This window comes from Nothobranchius furzeri, chromosome 7, assembly GCF_043380555.1.
Source record: "Nothobranchius furzeri strain GRZ-AD chromosome 7, NfurGRZ-RIMD1, whole genome shotgun sequence".
Lineage (NCBI taxonomy): Eukaryota > Metazoa > Chordata > Actinopteri > Cyprinodontiformes > Nothobranchiidae > Nothobranchius > Nothobranchius furzeri.
The window spans coordinates 45,451,174-45,472,209 of record NC_091747.1 but is presented as its reverse complement, the minus strand read 5'-3'; the positions used below and the strand labels follow the sequence as shown (position 1 = coordinate 45,472,209).

Below are 21,036 nucleotides of genomic sequence, written 5' to 3'. Positions count from 1 at the left end.
GCGGTCATGAAACGTCATGTGACACGGGAGATAAGGTTATATTTTATACGTATTCGTTTTAACATAAATATATAATGAGCCTTTTACTTTTTAAATTGTGTATACCGGTATGTTTATTAAATTAAATATGTAAGTGAGTTACTACCCACTAGCCTCCAAAGCTGCAACTACTAAGCAACTAACCAACCATAGATAACTTCTTTAGATCTAAAACAAAAACATTTTAAATTAATTGACTTACTTTTAAACTTGAAATTTGACCCCAAGGTAGCTGCCAGCTTCTTATCCGCCATACTTTTGAAAATACAGCGGTGTATTCTGGGAAACTTTTGACCAAGACTAGGCTACAAGACACCTCCCGGCTAACAAACAGAGAACAGACGCCTCGGTAGAACATGAACATTGGAACACGTCTTGGCGATTCCTGATGACGTATCTCCTAAGCAACCGGGGTGGGGCCAAGACATCAAGGCGAGGTTCCTTTGCATTGAGAAACACCCCAAGTCTCTGGGCAATGCCTTGTTTCCTTCTACGGGAGGCCGTGAGGACAAAATGCATTTACTGATTTGTAACAAATGGTTACAAACGTTCAGCATTCATAAACATTGTTTTAAACATTTACCTCTTCATTGCCAGTGATGAAAGGGAGTCTGATGTTTGTGTCACTATGCTGAAGGTTGTGTCCCAGGGATTTTTGACTCTAATGGCCATCCGTGACGAGGTCTTACTCTAACACAAAAATACTGCTTGCTTGCAACGATTTAGGTATGTACTGCCCCCTATCACCAGAGAAAATACACACAATCACTTAGGCCTAGTCCACACGTAGCCGTTTTTTTTTTTAACGAATATCTGCCCCTCCAAAAGCTTGCATCCACACCACCTCGTTTAAAAAAAACTCTGCCCACACGTACCCGGATAAATTCATTGTTAAGGACATGCCAGACCTGTAGGCGGCAGTACTTCCCCCGTTCTTAACCTCGTCCTTCGTCTGTGGTCTTCCGCAAGGAGCAGAAATTCCGCTTGCAAAAACAAACAAGCAAAAAGCGCTTGGACAATTGATAAAGCGAGCGCAGCTCTGAGGGCATCCATGATGTCGGCTAGTGTAAACACAGGTCGCACACGTGATGTCAGCATTTTTTTGTCACGGAAAGTGACGTTGCGGACCTTAAAACTCCAGTTTTGTCTGTCCACACGCAGACACCCAAAACGGAGAAAACGCAGATCTTCACTTTGGCCGGAGTTTTTAAAAAGATCCGTTTTCGTGTGGAAAAAACTCTGTTTTCGTGTGGATGACAGGCCAAAACGTAGAAAAATATCTACGTTTTGGCAGATCCCCGGCTACATGTGGACAGGGCCTTTGTCTCTTTAAGTATTTCTCTTATGCGATGGCACCATCTAGTGGCTGACAAGCATACCACACAAATAATTATTCCTTCAATTTTTTAAGATGGTGACTTCATGTTTCTTGTTTATTTATGTGCTTCTGTAGCTGACAAGCAGAGCTAAAACACGTTGTTTTACAAGTGTTATTGTCATGCCATGTTGTGTTCTCATATATTTATATTTTAGAGTCTTACTTGTCCATGAAAAGTTAATCAACTCTGCATCAGCTGAGGTATTCCTTAAATTTGAAGTGAGTAAGTGGTAGTCTAACGCTATTGGTTAGTTCTAGTTGGCTCTCAGAGCTCTGCTGGGCAGGGGGCGTGCTTAGCAAAAAAAAAAATAAATAAAACTTATTGCTTAAATTATATCACAGTATATGGTAAGGTTATCACTTTTACAGATTTCTGAAAAATCATACATAATTACTGAAAGGGGAAAAAGCCGGAAAGATACTTTAAATCTAACTTTAGCTGCTATAATTTACAGGTGCTTTTCATAAAATCAGAATATCATGAAAAGTTTGATTTATTTCAATAATTCCCTTCAAAAGTGAAACTTGTATTCATTATTACACAGAGATTGATATATTTCAAATGTTTATTTCATTTTGTTAATGATTATAACTGATAACTAACAAAAATCCCAAATTCAGTATATCAGAATATTAGAATATAAATTTAAACCAATGCAAACAACTTATTTTAGAAATATTGGACAGCTGAAAAGTATGAACATTAAAAGTATGGGCATGTACAGCGCTCATTATTTAGTTGGGGCTGCTTTGGTCTGGATTACTGCAGCAATGTGGCGTGGCATGGAGTCCATCAGTCTGTGGCACTGCTCAGGTGTTATGAGAGCCCATGTTGCTCTGATCGTGGCCTTTAGCTCTTCTGATTTGTTGGGTCTGGCGTATTGCATCTTACTCTTCACAATACCCCATAGATTTTCTATGAGGTTAAGGTCAGGCGAGTTTGCTGGCCAATCAAGAGCAAGGATACCATGGTCTATTGACCAGGTACTGGTAGCTTTGGTACTGTGTGCAGGTGCCAACTCCTGTTGGAAAATGAAATATGCATCTCCATAAAGTCGGTCAGCAGCAGGAAGTGCTCTAAGGTAGACGGCTGTGTTGATGTTGGACCTCAGAAAACACAATGGACCAACATAGCAGATCACGACACCCCAAACCATCACCGACAGAAAACTTTACACTGAACCTCAAGCAATGTGGGTTCTGTGCCTCTCCTCTCTTCCTCCAGACTCTGGGGCCTTAATTTCCAAAGGAAATGCAAAATTTACTTTAATCAGAGAACTTAACTTTGGACCACTCACCAGCAGTCCTGTCCATTTTGTCTTTAGCCCTGGAGAGACGCTTCTGATGCTGTCTTGTTCAGGAGTGGCTTGACACAAGGAATGCAACAGATGAAACCATGTCTTGCACACATCTGTGCGTGATGGTTCTTGAAGCACTGACTCCAGCTGCAGTCCACTCTGTGAATCTCCTCCACATTTTTGAATGGGCTTTGTTGCCCTTCTTGTGAAAGGTGTCAATGATCGTCTTTTGGACAACTGTCAAGTCAGCAGTCTTCCCCATGATTGTGTTGCCTACAGAACTAGACTGAGAGACAATTTAAAGGCTGGTGCAGGGGTTTTGAGTTAATTAGCTGATTGGAGTTTGGCACCAGGGGTCTTCACCATTGAACCTTTTCACAATATTCTAATATTCTGAGATACTAAATTTGGGATTTTAGTTGTTAATTATTTTGGGATTTTCATTAGTTGTTAATTATAATCATCAAAATGAAAGAAATAAACATTTGAAATATATCAGTCTGTGTGTTATGAATGAATATAATGTACAAGTTTCACTTTTTGAACTGAATCACTGAAATAAATCTACTTGTCATGATATTCTAATTATATGACCAGCATGTGTAAAAATCAGTGTAATAAATGATGCAACCAGGAGGTCATGAATAATCTGCTCTTCCATAAGACAAATGTAAAGATCGCCTGAAGTTAAAAATAGATTACCGCTCGTTTTCTTTGCAGCATCGTGTTCAGACTTGCGGAGACACTTCAGCCTCATGGATGGCAACTATAAGCTCCTCTCAGCCAATCAGCACTCAATTTCCTTTAAATGCTGACTCTGTGGGATTTGAGACCAGTGATGATGCAGCTAAGCTGCTGCTGCTTCACATTATCTTTTCTTGGATGAGAACATTTCCTACAAATTAGAGATTAAATAAACTTGTTTTTGGTGAGTTAGAAGTTTTTTATGCATTATTGATCATGCATAAAAAAGTTCTACCTGCCCCCTACCAGTGCACGCTGCACCTGAACTTCCTAAAGAATGAATGAAATTGTTTTTACTTTCATAACTTCTTACCTTTCCTTTAAATTTCTGTTGATCAGTAACTTGACACACTGAGTCTAGTAAGATGATGTTGGATATTACAGCTGTTCTCCCTTTGGTGTTTAAGGTTAAACACTTGATTTCTGTTTTAATTGTCAACAGAGTATTACCCAGAACATCTTCATGATCTGGTTGGTTCTGTTTTGACTTTTCCTCCCAGATCTTGTTTCTGGAAAAATGTTCTCACCTCCTCGACAATCCCTCACGAGCCTCTAAACTCTAGAAAACACATGTCATATAGAAATGAGGGCTATGTTTGGCAGCGGTCTGAGCATTTCACACATCCCGTGAAATATTTTAAACCTGGATGCAAACTTTTCATAACACATCCTTACAGTATGTTTCAATTTTTGATTGATTTTGTTGCTGTTTTGAACAATTAAGATTATTTTCCATCATATTTAGGCAGTAAATAGGCTAATACTCCACATCTTTCACAAATAATTAAGATTTTCTTTTAAGGAAATATAATTTTTCACCTCTTTTTGAAATGTTTTTTTTTTGTGCTGAGTTGTTTACTTTTTCAGTTTGTGTGTGTTTTTATATCATTGTTTTTTTAATTAAAAAACCTATAATGTAAAAATTAGTAGTTAGGATTTATTCAAGTTTAAAATTTCTTTGTATTTCAGTATATTTGTGCTTATTTGCACCTATACATTCAGAATGAACTTGTACCTCGAAATTACTGAATTTTGATTAATAATCACAGCAATCTTTTCTTTAAAGAGACAGTATGTAGTTTTTACCGTTAATCTCTGGAAATATCCATCAAAATGTTGTTCAAAATGAATTAAATGATGACCAGTTGTTACAAAATATTGGTGGCTTCGTAACATATGACCATAAAAATCAGGTCTAAAATACATGGGAGCGGGTCTAAGTCTCTGAGCGACGCCATGTTAGATGCCATGTTTCCTTCTATGGGAGCCTGTGAGGACAAAATGCATTTACTGATTTGTAACGAGCAGTTACAAAACTTTCGCCATCCATTCGTTCATTCTTTTACACATTTACCTCTTCGCTCATTGCTGGTTATGAAAGGGAGTCTGATGTGCTTGTTATTTTGCTGGAGGTTGAATGATCTGATGAAGTAAGTACATTTTATTTATATGACACTTATCACACACATAGAATCACAAAGTGCTTCACACGGATTCAAAACAAAATAAAACAATGATCTCAAAACAAATAGATTAACATCAGGAAAAAATTAAGTAAAACAAATAAAAGATTATTACAAATTTGAGTTAAAAATAAGAAAACAAAAGATTTATGTGAAAGCAACTTTAATTAAATGGGTCTTTAGCTGTTTTTTAAAAGTGTCCAGACTGTCAATGCTGCGTAAGGATAAATAAGATCATTCCAAAGTCGGGGTGCAACATTCTGGAAGTAGCGATCACCTCGACTTTTCTATCTGGTCTATGGAACTTCTGGAAGGTTCTGGTGTGTGGACCTGAAGGCTTGGGTTGGAGCATAAAGGCTGATTCATGCTTCTCCGTCTGCGTCAGTGCGGAGACACGCAACGCCATTAATCCGTCCTTGCATAGGGCCCCGGCAGGCACGCAAGTACGTACGGAGTCGAGCCCACTTTTTTTATCCGTCTGTCGAGACGGAGAACGCAAGCTTGTGATCGGTCAGGGCACCGCTGTCGTCTACACTGCCGCCATTGCGCCCTCAAAAACACAAAGAGAGCCGAGAATAACTAGCGGCAGACACTGAGAAGCTTGAAGAATACCTCACGAAAAAACTCTAAAATATGAACGTTTAGTTCCCCCGTGACTGGAGGAGTGAAAAGATGCGCAGCAAGCGTTTTATTTGTGGACGGAAATGACAGGAAACGTGGGTTTACAGGTGGCGAGCACATGAAGAGGTGGCGGAGGATGAGAGACAAATTTGTCTGTGTTAAAAAGTCTCTTCTATACAAAAAAAAAAAAATGATATAAACACACTATCTTGGACCGGATACATGACAGGATACCACAGAACAGCATTACGCCCTCTATTGTCCTGGCGGGGAATTGCTTTGCAACACTCCCCAGGAGACGGAGAAGTATGAGAGCAAAACACTTCCGTCAATCCGAGCGTGTCTGTCCCTTGCAGAGCTGACGGAGAAGCATGAATCAGGCTTTAGGCTTTAACAATTAGGTTATATAAGGAGGAGCTTGACCATGTAGAGCATTGAAAGTCATAGTCAGGATTCTAAAGTTAATGGCTAACCAGTGCAGAGACATTAGAATAGGAGTGATGTGTGCTCTTCTGTTTGCTCCAGTAAGGAGCCTCGCTGCAGAGTTCTGGACCAACTGAAGGCGGTCTAGGGTAGGGATGGACAATATATCGGCATCAATATTGGTGTTGGCTGATGTTAGTCTTTTTTTAACATATCGGTCCGATAAATAAAACCGGGTCGATATTAACAACCGATATTTTTTCTTGTTTCCATTTGTTTATCTGTTTAAGAGGGTAAGGGGGGGTCATGTGTATTTGTTTGGTCATGTGATAGTGATTATAATCATCTCAGAAGCGTAAATGTGTGTGGTGTGTGTACATAATAATGTAAATTCAGCTTTAATAATTTTCATTCCATACAAAATCTGCTGATTTTAGAAGCATTAATGTCAATATATCGGTATCGGCAAATATCGGTAATCGGCCATAACAGTGATCTTAATATCGGTATCGGCTCAAAAATTTCATATCATTACATCACTAGTCAAGGTTTTTTTTTTGTTAAAGTATCTTTCCGGAGTTTTCCCCTTTCAGAAATTATGTATGATTTGTCAGAAATCCGTAAAAGTGTTTATCTTATCATGTACTGTGATATACAGTAATGTAAGCAACACATTTTTTTTTCTTTGCTATACACACATCCCCTGCCCTGCAGAACTCCGTGCAATAGGAAACTGAGCGCCGACCAGAACTAACCAATAACGTTAGACTAACGCTTACTTGTTTCAAATTTAAAGAATACCTCAGCTGATGCAGAGTTATAAACTTTTCATGGACAAGTAAGTCTCTAAAATATAAATATACGAGAATTCAACATGACATGACAATAACACTCGTAAAACATGTTTTAGCTCTGTTTGTCGGCTACAGAAGCACATTTTTAAATAAACGTGAAGTCGCCATCTTTAAAAAATGGAAGAAGTTTGATATGCTTGTCAGCCACTAGATGGTGCCATCGGATAAGAGAAATACTCCGGAAAGAAGCTTTAAAACATGAAAATTGTGTAGGGGAAGATCTTTCTTCCGGCACTTGCAGAGTACAGACGCTTCTGCTTTTGCTCCCTTATCTTTTTTTCCCAAGGCTCTTTGTCCTGGCTGCCCACAGAGCACTTCTCTGCATTTCTTCTGAAAAACCCTATTTTTTAGAATGGATTTAATTAATTGGTCATTCAACGCGATTGACAAGATTTTTTCTACAACGAGAACGGAGGAGGGGGCTCCCACTTGCCCGCCGCAAGGGACACGCGCAGCGGGATATATGCTCGATTCCTGGAGGCAGTGGAAGATCATATGCCTCTCTCAGTTGTCCATTGAGGATGTCGAAGATGTGTGGATATTTGGCCTGATGATCACTGGATTTCTTCTGATTGGAGTGGGAGGATATCTGGTTTTCTGGAAATTTGGGAAGACGGGAGCGATTGGAGGGCGACCCGCACCCACGGAAAGCACCGTCCGTGTGGAGACCTCTCAGACTGGGACGTTGCTCGAGGTGAATCGTAAGCTGGACAATGTTCTAGCTGCGATACCGGTATTAGTGCGCAAAATGGATGTCATCTCGGAGAGGGTCACTGGACGGTGTGGAGATGTTTAGAACCTGAATTGGCTTCACTGGAGGACTTGAATGATCAGTTACAGACTTCAAGGCAGAGAGAAAAATTATCTCTGCCTGACCCAAACAAAGTCTTGTTATCCGAATCTGACGCCATGGCAGCCTTGTGAATGCCAACAACAAACCCCCACGAAGGAATGCAGACAGATGCTGTGAAAACCCGACATACCCCCCCCCCCCCCCCCCCCCCGCCTTCGGATTGGTGGACTTCAGCCTGGCGAGGTCATCAACCTGCAGGTGTCCATCTGCGCTCCTCCCAAGATCTCCCTCCCACCTGTGGCTACAGTGGCTGAGCGCCATAGGGCTGCTCTCTCTGGGGAAACAGGATCCCAGCCCCCCCCTTCCTCTCAGTGTGTCATGTTGTGATTTGTTGATGTTCGTGCTTATATTTTTGAGGCATTTTTTTGCATAGTAAAGCTACGCCCTGCTGGGAGTAACTCTGGTATGCCTTTTTTTCCCTCCCCCAATTTATCCTCATGTGATCCCCTTTTCATCTAATTAACAGTAGCGTGACTGAAACAATTGCCCCTCAGGGATGATTAAAGTTTTTTTTTTTAATTTGAATTTGAATTTGAATAAAGGCATGGATAACCAGTTTAAGCTCATGTTTTGACACCAACCTTCGCAGTTTGGAGATATTTCTTAAGCGATAAGAACAATTTTGGACCAATGTTTTTGAGTACTCATTTGAAAATAGCGCTCCCAGGGATTTTTGATCCTAATGGCCATCCGTTGGTAAGGTCTTACTCAAACACAAAAATACCCCTTGCTTGCAATGATTTAGGTATGTACCGCCCTCTAACGCCTGGGAAAATACACATTGTTACTTTAAAGTGGCAGTGTGTAGTTTCCTGCTGAAAGGGGGCAGTACATACGTTGCTATAACTGTCACTATTTTAAAAAAACATTACGATAAATGTTGTTACCAGTGGAGCAGAAAGCATGTAACCTCGGCATGACTCCTCGAACGCTCCCATAGAGAGAATGCTATGCCGATTGTGGTTTTCTGGCACTGTAGTTGACGGTTCTGCTCGGGGGTCCTGCGCCTGCTGATGACGACATCATACTACGGCAATACCACTCGGCCAAAATATATAGCTTTTTTCCCCCAATTGTGTTCTTTCACATATGTTTTGTGTTTCTCACTCTGAAAATATTTTTGAACGTGGTAACGTAACTTCCGTAAGTCGTACGTCCAGCCAGTCATCGAGTTATCGACAGGCGCAGGACCCCGAGCCGGCTAGAAGGAAACATGGCGTCTAATATGGCGCCCCCCCAAAGATGCTAGACCCGTGCCCTATGTACTTTAGACCCAATTTTTATGTTTATATGTTAAAAAGCAGCAAATGTTTTTCAACAACTGGACATAATTTTGTTCATTTTCAACAATGTTTTGATGGATCTTTCCAGAGATTAAAGGTAAAAACTACAAATTGCTTCTAAGTTTTGCATTAAAGGGAAAATTTTTGTGAGAGTTTCCTAAAAGTAACAAATTGGTTTATTGGAAACTCAGAGATCTGACGTTTGATTTAAAGTTCCAACTTCCCACTTTTGAAGGACATTGAATGAAACATTTGAGTAAATGTAGTAAAGTAGCAGATTTTTATACAAAACTGCTAATTGAATCCCGACAATACTGTTTTCAGCATTCAGGGTATTCAGCTCTGAAATGTTGTGTACTCACTGTTTAGAGTTCAAGAAGGCATAAAAGGAAGTTTGATTCAGCATTGGACTGTTTATCTAAGCTGTGCTGAATCTTGGGTCTTCACTCTGTCCTGCACGACGGATTTCTGAGGTCAGAGCTGAGTTTTGTGTCCTGCAGGAAAGAATCATTTCTGGTAGGTTTGATGGGTTTTAATGTTGATTACACAGGAAGTGTTAAAACATGGCATGGAGTACTCAGAGCTGCTTAACATCATGAGTTTGAGCTGTTTCTGTTCAGGGTATCCGCGGGTCCTTAAAAAGTCTTAAATTAGCTTTTCCAAATTTAAGGCCTTAAAAATCCTTAAAAATGACAAATAATCCTTAAATACAGTTTCCAGAGGTCTTAAATTACCAAAGACCCAATAAACAAGATTCTTTTATTTCTATAAAATTTTCGTGAATTTCTAGTTAGTGTTCAGCATTTTTTGTTTATGATATTGGCATAAGCAGAACCGTACACATTCAGTTGGTTGTGTAAGGGGGCTATTTTTAGATGAGCACGTTAGCTGGTTAAGCTAGTGGGAGTTTGCACCATGGGGAAGTGGAAGTTTAATGGTAACTGGATGTCTAATCCCACAATCGCGGCGTGGTTAGCACCGGTTCCATGCAATAGCTGGAAATTATACCTTAAATTTAATTTTTCAAAATGATAAATGACCTGTACTTGTATAGTGCCTCTCAGAGTAAAGACCCCAAAGTGCTTTACACTACAGTGTATCAGTGATCCATTCACACACACATTCAGACACTGATGGTGATGAGCTACGATGTAGCCACAGCTGCCCTGGGGCGCACTGACAGAGTTGAGGCTTCCGAGCACTGGTGCCACCGGTCCCTCCGACCATCACCAGCAGGCAACGTGGGTTAAGTGTCTTGCACAACAGCAGAATTATCTGTCCGGAGCCGGGATTGAACCTGCAACCTTCCGATTACTGGACAACCCGCTCAACCTGTTGAGCTACTGCTGCCCTACTTAAATAGCTTAAATTTGGTCAAAGTGGCCTTAAAAAAGGTCTTAAAAAGTCTTAAATTAGGTTCCCTTAAACCTGCAGATACCCTGCTGTTTCTCCGTGTTTATTTATAAATCATTTCTGCTCTGAGTTAAACTAACTAGATAATCTTAATCATCTGCAGGTGGAGACTGGTAATCTCATCTCTGCAGCACAGATTAAAACACAACAAATGTCCGACACGTTGGAAGTCTTGAGAATGTCTTCTCTCAGCATCAGATGACTCGTGACCCCCATGCCCTGGGGTTTTTGCCTCAGGAAGGGTTCGCTGCAAGTTCCCTGTACACCTGCACAGTAGCCATGGCAACATTTGCGTCTGCGCCACAATCCTGGTGTCCAGAATAGATCCATCCTTATCACAACCTCCCGCTGACTGAGCAGAGTGGGAGAAAGACAGGGATCAGAAAGCAGATCTCTTATCTCACGCGCGATCCAGGTCACGCCGCAGTGAGGAGAAAAAGCACAACTAATTGACGTGTGAGGCTATTGTTTCCAGTTTGAGAGCAAATGCATGTGAGAATAGGTCATATGATGTCAGGGCTGTGACACTTTAGGACCAGAGCACCCTCTAGTGTTGGAGTTAAAGCTGAATAAGTCATTCAGAAATGTTTTTGTCCCTCTTGTCCAATGTCCTCATGGTCAAAGCATTGCCATGTTTTAGTCATTAGCTTGTTTTGTTGTGCATCTGCAGCCTGAGTCTCCCACTGCTTCACCTCACCACGGCCTCCCACGCCCACAAGAGGAAGACGATGGCGACCTGAATAAAGCTTTGGGCGTTCAGCGCTTCCAGCAGATCCTCCACCCTGCTGCTTCCTTACCTGATGAGCAACACCACTCCTACCATGAGGAGGACATTGAATGTAAGCACCAACATGGTTTCCCCCCATGAGGACGCATATTAAAGACTAAAGTGCTTTGATGTGTTTTTGTAGACCACCGTCACTCGTCTCGCCACATCCACCGGCCTCTTTCCAAACTACCCGCCGAGGGACGACGGAAGAAGAGCAGCAAGAAAAGAAAGAAAGACAAAGATCACAAAAGCAGCCGTGCTCCCAGCAGCGGCCCGATAGAGGAGGGCGAGTATGAAGAGGAAGAGGAGGATGAAGGGACAGAAGGAACGCCGGCTTCATCAGAGTCAGCCAGAGTCAAAGACGTGGAGGTAGTCCTAGACAAATCTAACTGTATCTAACATTATTGCTGCTGCTCAGAAACGCAAGCTGGACAACTCTAAATATTTAATAACTTGAATCGTTCATCTGTCGATAATTTATTAGTTTTATGATACTTAGCTAATCAAGGCTGAATTCAGCCTGTTGCCTTTTGCTGTCAGATGATCAACAGAAACACAAAAACAAGATTTATTAGACGCACAAATGAACAAGCTCCATTTTCCTGTCTAAAAGAAAATCCCGTTTCCTGTTATTATTCGTCCTCCTTCTCAGTTCTTCCTGTCAGATGATGACCAAGTGTCCAGACGAGGGACAGAGATCCCATATTTGTCCCGAGAGCTGAGCATCGTTCCTCAGGTTGCTTTGAGAACAGAAGCTGAAGATGCATCTTCCTCTGAGTGAGTTTGTTTTCCCTTAAATGTTGTCAGAGTTTTATTGTGACACGTGGAACCGGCTCGGCTTCTTGCTTGTTCAGACTGTGCGGCGCAGGCTGTACGTTACCATGTCTCAGGCATCCAGGCAGCATGCTGCGTCTGATCTGATGGTCCGGACTAATCCTGTCCTCAGAGATCCATAATTCACCTGTCGCTATAGGCAACCGGCTCCTCCTCATTACACTGACTTTTCCACTTGACGAAGCTTTAATCTGAGCTGCATCAACATCTTTAGTGTCTCTTTAGGCTGGAGAGTTTTGATTGGATCCGTAAGTGAGGGACAAAGTAGATCCAGGGAAGTGTTTTTTGTTCATGTGTTAATTTTGTTTTGTAGTAAACTCGACTCACCCAGCACTCCCAGTCCGGTCCCGCTGTCGCCTTCAACTGAGCACCCACCCCTGACTCGGGTGTCCTCTGCCAGCCGCAGCTACGACCTGCAGGAGCGCCGTCGCACGGGCAACATGACGGGCGCCGAGCAAGCCAAGTACCAACAAATCCCCACAGACGAGAGCGAAGCTCTGACCCTGGCCTCCGCAGACCTGGATGGCATCAAAAGTGAGTAACAACAACTCGTCGTATGTGAATATTTGACATTTTTAGCTTGTTTTCATCATTTTATTCCATTAAATATCAGTCAGAGTTAAACTAGAGCAGAGGGAGGAAATGATGCAAAGAGTAAGGAAGAAAATAAAATCAGGCTGTTCTTTTTACTAATCATTTATTCCAATTTTAAAACAACATTTATTCATGTTTACAACAACAAGCCTCTGTGTGGGCCTCCCTGTGCTGACGCTATCGGCCCCCAGCCCAGCGTGGGCCCATGTTCAGTAGCCGAGGTGATTTACGTCAAAACGCCGACCTCTCAGCGAAGAGCAGCGACTTATTACAAGTGTTTATTAAATTAGACGTCCCTGTCGTCAGCCGAGGCTCCTGGACTCGATCCAACATGGTGGCTGGTCTCTGATCTGATTGCTGAGGAAAATCTAAATGGACTTAAACACCAAATGAAGGCTTTGATGCTGAAGTTTGTGAACAGCTTCATCATCATCTTTTATCTGCTTCATTCCACCTTAAATCATCCTGGGAACCAGTCCGTCTCTCCGGCTGCTGCTCCACTATTCAGTCGTGGTCTCTTAGCTTTGGCTCATCCCGGCTGAGTTAACGCCTCTGGTGCAGGTCGAGGGACATCATTCATGTGAAGTTTATTGAGAAGCGACTCGAGTCTGGTCAGACCTGAAAATGGTGGAGGAGACTCAGGTGTGAAAGCAGAAGGACTGTTGGGTTCTCATGAGCCTTTTAGCTTTTCGCGATCACAAGAAGACACGGAAGAGCTGGCCCAAGTGGCTGGGGAGAGGGAAGTCTGGGCCTCTTGACTTAGGCTACTGCCCCCACGACCCGACTCCGGATAAACGGATGAAAATGGATGGATGGAAGAAGACATTTTCTACAGAAACCTTTATCCCTCGTTTCTTTTCTAGGACCAAGTGTTTTCTGTCCCTGACAGGTCAGAGGCATCAGCAGATCTCTGCTCTGATGTTTGAACTGGTGACTGAACAGTTTCTGCTCAGTCTTGGTTCCTGCGTCCTATTAATGGCTGCCAGCATGAGTAACTGTAGTCCCGGCTGGGGAACCTAGGGACAAAAAGGCTGGGGCCTCGATCAAGGTGGACAAAGTCCTCAGCCTCAGAAGCCTCAAGCTGCGTTTTAGGGGACGATGAGTTATATGAGCTGTAACTGTCCTCTTGTTTTGTCCTCAGGTCACCGTTTTGAGGATGTTCCCGGCGTGCGCAGACACCTGGTCAGAAAGAGCACCAAGGGACAGAAGGTGCACATCGGCAAAGATCACAAAGAGCAGACGACTCGCAGTCGGAAGCAGGACCGAACCCCGCATGAGGTGAGAGGTCACGGCGTTGTCCAGCAAGGGTTTCCTTTACATTAAAACAGCTTTAACTGGAGTGTTCTGGATGTTTTTGTTTATTATGATCTAAATAAAAAAGTAGAATTACAGTAACAACATGTTGGGGACCCAATATTTAAAAACAAACGAAACAATGATTTATAAAAAATAATTCACTGGTTTTATCTCCAGTTTGGAGAAATAGGAATTTTATTTTTCAAAAATAAAAGTTTTTGTGATTTATTTATTTATCTTTAAAGACTTTATTTAAATATTAGTTATAAAATTGAATAAAGTTGAAATTATGGAAGTTTTCCTCTTTTTCCAAATATTTACTTACCCCAAAAATATCATTTGAAAAGTTGCGACTGCCCAAACAAACATTCTGGAAAATTGTGCAAAAATACATAAAATGATTCTTTATTAGAAAAAAAAAGACCTATTTGAATTTAAAACCAGTGAGCTTATTTATTATCCTGCTTCATGGTTTTTGCCTCTAAAGTAAATAGAAGTTGTAGCAACCGTTTTCTCGTCTCCCCGTGTCGGTTTGCTTTCGCACGCGTTCGTTGATGCGACGGGGAAGAAAAGAGTCGATTAAAAATGAATGAATGAGTTCTTTCCTTTCACACGCCGAAAGGGAAGAGGGGAGAGAAGCTGGTGGGTAACCAGACACGGGCCGCTCCTGAGGGAAAAAGAAGGGAGCCATCTTTTATTAACACACACACACATTCTCATACACAGTTCAGAACCCCAAGCAACGCCAGTAGACAACAGGTTCCTGTTAGGTGTGTGTGTGTGTGTGTGTGTGTGTGTGTGTGTGTGTTTGTGTGTAATGAGGGAGTAGGCTCTGGTTGTGTGGGTGTTTGAGCGTTCTCCTGCACCGTTTGGCTCCTGCAGTCGTTACCGGTGGTTCTGTACCGCTCTCCCTCACGACCAGAAGGCATCCTGCTGGAGTCGGCTCTAATGGCTCGGTACCAGAAGGTGAGGCTGAGCATCCGGCCCGAGTCAGGAGTCAGGTTTGACCCGTGTGAGCGTGATTTCACCAGCATGAGTGGCACAAGGAGGCATGGTGTTGGATTAACCCCCATTTAACAAACGCTGAGACACCAAGACTTAATAGCTACTTGTTGTTTTAGTTCTGTTCACAAACACAAAGTTTTACACCGTTACCATGGCCACCAACAAGTTTAACACGATTTAAAACCGCTAAACTGAGCCGGAGTCACAGATTTAAAGGCAGCATTAATGAACGAGTAATAAACGACGCTTTCGTTAGAGTCTAAACATCTTGCTTGGTTTGTTCTTCACGTGGGTTTGATGTCAGAGTCCCCGCCTAACTCCCAGATCCGTCGCAGTGGTTCTGTGTCACGTGTGAACGTTCACGTCCTCCTCCAGGTGTTCGTGGAGCTGAACGAGCTGACCATCGACAAGAACCAGGAGATGCAGTGGAAGGAGACGGCTCGTTGGATCAAGTTTGAGGAGGACGTGGAGGAGGAGACGGACCGCTGGGGGAAGCCTCACGTGGCTTCCTTGTCTTTCCGCAGCTTGTTGGAGCTCAGACGGACCATCTCCCACGGTGAAGCAGCTGCTATCTACACCAGCAGAGTCCTTTCTGTGGTTCGTAACTGACCCAGCTCTGCGTGTGTTTATAGGAGCGGTTCTGCTGGACTTGGACCAGAAGACCCTGCCTGGCATCGCCCACCAGGTGGTGGAGCAGATGATCATTTCTGACCAGATCAAAGCCGAGGACCGATCCAACGTCCTGAGAGCTCTGCTGCTTAAACACAGGTGAGCCACATCTGGACCTTCTAAACCCTGTGTGGACGTCCTAAAAAGTAAATTAATAATAAATTAAATAATGCCTCCTCCTCCTCCTCCTCCTCCTCCTCCTCCTCCTCCTCCTCCTCCTCCTCCTCCTCCTCCTCCTCCTCCTCCTCCTCCTCTTCTGACCTCCCAAAGTCACCCGAGCGATGAGAAGGAGCACACCAGCCATTTCCCCAGAAACATCTCAGCAGCCAGCCTGGGCAGCCTGATGGCGTACCACCACAACGTGAACCACAACCACCAGCTGGAGCCGTCGGTGACCGACCCCCTCATGGGCACCATCAACTCCACGGTGGACAACGACACGCGGATCGACATGGAGAAGAACGAGCTACAGGTGCGTCTGACTTTTAAAAAGTTTACCAACATTCACCCTGACGGGTTTTCTTCATGACTCTGGTTGTGTGTTTCCTGTGTGAGCAGAGGGAGCCGAGCCTGGGGCTCGGCATGCACCGGTCCAAGTCCAAACATGAGCTGAAGCTGCTGGAGAAGATTCCAGAGAATGCCGAGGCCACTGTGGTCCTTGTTGGTGAGTCAGCGTAAACCTGGATCGTTTTTCCAATCCTAATCTTTTTTAATGACGGTGATCTTCCAGGTTGTGTGGACTTCCTGGAGCAGTCCACCATGGCGTTTGTGAGGCTGCAGGAGGCGGTGGAGCTGGAGTCGGTTCTGGAAGTGCCCGTTCCTGTCAGGTTCCTCTTTGTTCTTCTGGGACCTCCAACCACTAGCATGGACTACCACCAGATTGGACGTTCCATCTCTACTCTCATGTCAGACAAGGTAAACGAAGCGTAAACGTGCCTGAATCCAGCGAGCAGACCCACAAACATCAGCAGGTTGAAAGAACATGAAGGAGATATTTTTAACTCCACATTTACCATCCAGCAATTTCACGAGGCGGCGTACCTGGCAGACGACCGGCACGACCTGCTGAACGCCATCAATAGCTTCCTGGACTGCAGCATCGTGCTGCCGCCTTCAGAGATGGGAGACGACGAGCTGCTGCGCTCCGTGGCTCGCTTTCAGAGGGAGATGCTGCGCAAGAGGGAGGAGCAAGAGGTCACGCTGCTCAAAGAGCCGAAAAGCCTCAAAGATAAAGGTTTGATCCTCATTTTTATTTTAATTCACGTTTTTATGACTCCAGATTACCGTATCTGTCATTCCTTCACCCAGAGGCTCTCTCAATGCCTTCGAAGAAATCGGACGACCCGCTGGAGCGCACGGGCCGCCTCTTCGGTGGGCTGATTAGAGACGTGCAACGCCGCTACCCTAAATATTTAAGCGACTTCAGAGACGCGTTGAGCAGCCAGTGCATGGCTGCGGTGATCTTCATCTACTTTGCTGCTCTCTCTCCTGCCATAACCTTTGGAGGTCTGCTAGGTGAGCTTGTGTGGGGGGTTAGGGGTTTAACGACCCTGCTGATCTGGTGGTGTTAACAAGTTGTTGTCCACCAGGAGAGAAGACGGACGGTCTGATCGGAGTTTCTGAGCTCATCGTGTCCACGGCGTTTCAGGGCATCGTCTTCTGTTTACTCGGGGCTCAGCCGCTGCTGGTCGTGGGCTTTTCTGGACCCCTGCTGGTTTTTGAAGAAGCATTTTTCAGTGTAAATAAAACACAGAAATATGTTCTCGTCCTCTAAAATTCCAGATTTCTGACATTTTTGAGATAATTCTTTCTGTGTTCTCACAGTTCTGCAAAGCCAACGGCATCGAGTACCTGACGGGTCGCGTGTGGATCGGCGTCTGGCTCATCGTCATCGTGATGGTCACGGTGGCCTTCGAAGGGAGCTTCCTGGTGCGCTTCGTCTCCCGCTTCACTCAAGAGATTTTCTCCTTCCTCATCTCTCTCATCTTCATCTGTGAGACCTTCACCAAGCTCTACAAGGCACGTGAATCTCGTTTTTGTTGGCGTGCTGCAGGTTAATGTATCCAGAATCTTTTTTAGTGATTGAAACATAAAAGGAGTGAGTCTAGTTTTCATCCCGGCTCCTGAGTTTGTAAGATTTAGTTATTTTTAGGAATTTTTTCAAATGCAGACGTTCCCATTTAGTTCTCTAAATGCTCTGCTTTATTCTGTGTGTAGATATTCAAGGAGCACCCGCTGAAGCGCTGCTCTTTCAGCAACAGCACAGAAGAAAACTCCTTAGCAGAAAACACCTCCTTGGTCCAGACCAATGGCACCCAGTCTGTCCCAGTCAGCGGGGAACCCAACACGGCGCTGCTCTCTCTGGTTCTGATGGCGGGGACGTTCTTCATTGCTTTCTACCTGCGCAAGTTCAAGAACAGCGCCTTTTTCCCTGGAAGGGTAAGAAAATCAAATCTGCTGAGCTGAGTTTGGTCAGCGGTCCGAACCGACCCATGTTTGGTCGTCTAGTTCCGCAGGATGATTGGAGACTTTGGGGTTCCTATCGCCATCCTGATCATGGTTCTGGTGGATTACAGCATAGAAGACACGTTCACACAGGTGAGCTTCTGTGGACGTTTGCATGTGATGTAAACTCCATCCATGCTGAGCGCCGTGTTTGCACTCTGAACAGAAGCTGAGCGTTCCTAATGGATTCTCTGGGATGAGTACCGAGAAACGCCACTGGGTCATCAGTCCTCTGGGATCGGACGGACTTTTCCCCATCTGGATGATGTTTGCCTGCTGTTTGCCGGCGCTGCTGGTTTTCATCCTCATCTTCATGGAGACTCAGATCACAACGTAAGTCACAACAGCTTGTGTTCGTTTCAACGCCGTAAGTCTTTCTGATCCACGCAGTCGAGAAAAGCTCCCCAGAAACAAACCCACGGACTGAAACCCATTTAGGAGTGTATTTATCACACAACAACACTACAATCCACCAAACAATAAGTCTACTAAGAGAAAGTTACCTCATGGCATCAGTGCGTGATCCAAACAGGAACCCGCTGTCTCCCTCAGCTGGTGGCCTTGCATGACTGCAGGAACAGCAGGTTAAAACTCAGTTACAGGACATTTAAGAAGCTAAATACATCAGTAATATTGTTTAGGAGGTTTACAGAATGTTCAAAAAGCTAAAACAATTATAATCTACTCAGCCATCGTTCAGATCTGTTGTGGTTCTACAAGCCTTGTTTTTATTTGAGCTGAAATTTAGATAAATGAATGGAACAAACTGTTAAAGATGGTAGAAGTCAAAGATTAACAAATCTTTCCCCCAACTGCATCAGCAAAAGTCGTGAAGATGTCCTGGATGTGTCTTCTTTTTGACCTTCTGCAGCCTCATCGTCAGTAAGAAGGAGCGGATGCTGGTGAAGGGTTCCGGCTTCCACCTGGACCTCCTCCTGATCGTGGTTCTGGGCGGGTGCTCGGCTCTGTTCGGACTGCCGTGGATGGCGGCCGCCACCGTTCGCTCGGTGACTCACGTCAACTCCCTCACCGTGATGAGTAAAGCCGTCGCCCCTGGAGACAAGCCTCGCATCCAGGAGGTGAAGGAGCAGAGGGTGACGGGGCTGCTGGTGGCTATCATGGTTGGTGAGTATCAGACGGGGGCACGTCTCCTCCTCCCTCAGAGTCCTGATAAAACCGTATAATAATTAATTTTTAACCTTTTCTGTCCAGGTTTGTCCATCGTGATCAGTGACCTGCTACGTCAGATCCCTCTGGCTGTTCTGTTTGGGATCTTCCTCTACATGGGGGTGATGTCGCTCAACGGCATCCAGCTAACAGAGCGGATGAAGCTCCTCCTCATGCCGCCAAAGTACCACCCTGACCACACCTACGTCCGCAAGGTAATTTAGATGGACCTTTTTTGCTTTTAAAGTCAAAATAAATGACAAAAATGCCTCCGAGGGAAGATTTTTGTGTTATTTATTCACTTGTTCATGTTCTGCAGGTCCGTACTTGGCGCATGCATCTCTTCACCTGCATCCAGCTGGTGTGTTTGGCCGTCTTGTGGGCCGTGATGTCCACCCAGGCGTCCCTAGCTTTCCCCTTCGTCCTCATCCTCACCGTGCCAGTCAAGATATTCGTGCTGCATCGCATCTTCAACCCCAGAGAGGTGGCATGTGTGAGTTTAACGTCTGGAACAGAAACTCACAGCGCCATGCTGCTGTTTGGAGATAAATCTGATTTTTGTGTTTTCTGTCTCCTAGCTGGACGGAGACGATGCAGAACCAAAGTTCGACGAGCGCGAGTGTCACGACGAGTACTCGGAGATGCACATGCCCGTCTGACCAAGCTGGTCACGTGACCACATCTCGCCGACGACTCTCTGGAAGGGTCGTTGTGGTTTTCCTTCTGCTTCACAGCAGTTCTCGTAGCTCAACAGAACAAAATAAATAGTTTTTTTTAACATTCATTTCAGGGGACAAGAGATTCCAAATGTAAAGACGGGAACTTGAGTTTAAAACCAACAGCGTAACAGTCGACAGGTTTGCAAAACAAAAGAAATTTTAGCCCTGAAAGTTTTGCTATGATTCACATTGAATATGTGGAGGATATATAGGATACATTCCTTCATATTAACGTGCTGAGTTAGCGCTAGTCTAGTCTGTTTTTAAGTTCACTAAGCGCCTTATGAAGGAAACCAGATGTACGGAGCTGCGTTTTTGTTTTGTTTTTTCCACATTCTGTCTTATTTTAGACAGCTAATCACTTTAAAAACAAAGCTTGTAGCACTTTTAAGAGAAAAGAAACCAAATCCGAACAATGACTGTAAATTGTATAATTATTTTAGCGTCTTAAAATTCCTGTAAACCTCTTAAACATTGATGTTGATGTATTTAGCTTCTTAAATGTTCTGTGATTGAGTTTTAACCTTCTGTTCTTTCATCTTTTAAGTGTTTTGGGATCAGTTTCAATCATCTTCAGCTTTTTATTGTAGAGTTTGTTCCTGCAGTGATGCAAGACCGCCAGCAGAGGGAGAGCTTGGCTTACTGTTTTCATTGTGCAACAAAAACAGTAAAAACACAAATTTATTGTTACGCTAATGCCATGAAACATGAATTATTTTTATCATTAGGGCTTATTTTTAAGTAGGAAATGTCACTTCTGTCTCTGTTTGTTTATTTAAGTGCCAAATATCTGTTGTGATGAGAACAATAAGCTGCAGTTCAGTCCGTGAAGCATAAACTAACATTTTTTTTGTAGAAGCATTCAATATTTTAATACCTACCAAATCTCCACCCACACTGTGCTGGCAATCTCATTCATTCGAGGTTTTTGCATGTTTGTTTTTAGATTGTTGTCATGTTGCGTCTGAGTAACATGGATTGGTTAAAGTGTTGACCTGTGTCAAATAACTGTTACACTCACCTAGAAATATCTCACACACCACGATCCTCTCTGAGCGGCCCCGTCTCTGCCTGACTGAAATCCTGATCTTGTGCCTTTTTAGAGTCAA

At 43.8% G+C, this 21,036-nt stretch overlaps 1 protein-coding gene across 5 annotated transcripts in view; it reads left to right on the top strand.

Moving 5' to 3' along the window:
- The window catches only part of slc4a2b (solute carrier family 4 member 2b), a 38,706-nt gene extending 18,693 nt beyond the window's left edge, over window positions 1-20,013 (top strand). For 4 of the 5 annotated variants that reach the window (XM_054751443.2, XM_015954722.3, XM_054751445.2 and 1 more), the window contains 21 exons: window positions 11,040-11,208; window positions 11,281-11,507; window positions 11,791-11,915; window positions 12,286-12,506; window positions 13,708-13,844; window positions 15,243-15,423; window positions 15,500-15,635; window positions 15,807-16,008; window positions 16,095-16,200; window positions 16,267-16,451; window positions 16,557-16,770; window positions 16,845-17,051; window positions 17,126-17,274; window positions 17,361-17,555; window positions 17,754-17,975; window positions 18,045-18,134; window positions 18,208-18,374; window positions 18,913-19,166; window positions 19,254-19,423; window positions 19,528-19,701; window positions 19,787-20,013. In XM_054751443.2, coding sequence (XP_054607418.2) covers window positions 11,040-11,208; window positions 11,281-11,507; window positions 11,791-11,915; window positions 12,286-12,506; window positions 13,708-13,844; window positions 15,243-15,423; window positions 15,500-15,635; window positions 15,807-16,008; window positions 16,095-16,200; window positions 16,267-16,451; window positions 16,557-16,770; window positions 16,845-17,051; window positions 17,126-17,274; window positions 17,361-17,555; window positions 17,754-17,975; window positions 18,045-18,134; window positions 18,208-18,374; window positions 18,913-19,166; window positions 19,254-19,423; window positions 19,528-19,701; window positions 19,787-19,867 — 3,612 coding nt within the window. In that variant the 3' untranslated portion in view covers window positions 19,868-20,013. Of the gene's footprint in view, window positions 1-11,039; window positions 11,209-11,280; window positions 11,508-11,790; window positions 11,916-12,285; window positions 12,507-13,707; window positions 13,845-14,744; window positions 14,829-15,242; window positions 15,424-15,499; window positions 15,636-15,806; window positions 16,009-16,094; window positions 16,201-16,266; window positions 16,452-16,556; window positions 16,771-16,844; window positions 17,052-17,125; window positions 17,275-17,360; window positions 17,556-17,753; window positions 17,976-18,044; window positions 18,135-18,207; window positions 18,375-18,912; window positions 19,167-19,253; window positions 19,424-19,527; window positions 19,702-19,786 lie in introns of all 5 variants that reach the window. The other variant, XM_070553355.1, reaches the window with a different exon arrangement.
- Window positions 20,014-21,036: the final 1,023 nt, after the last annotated feature.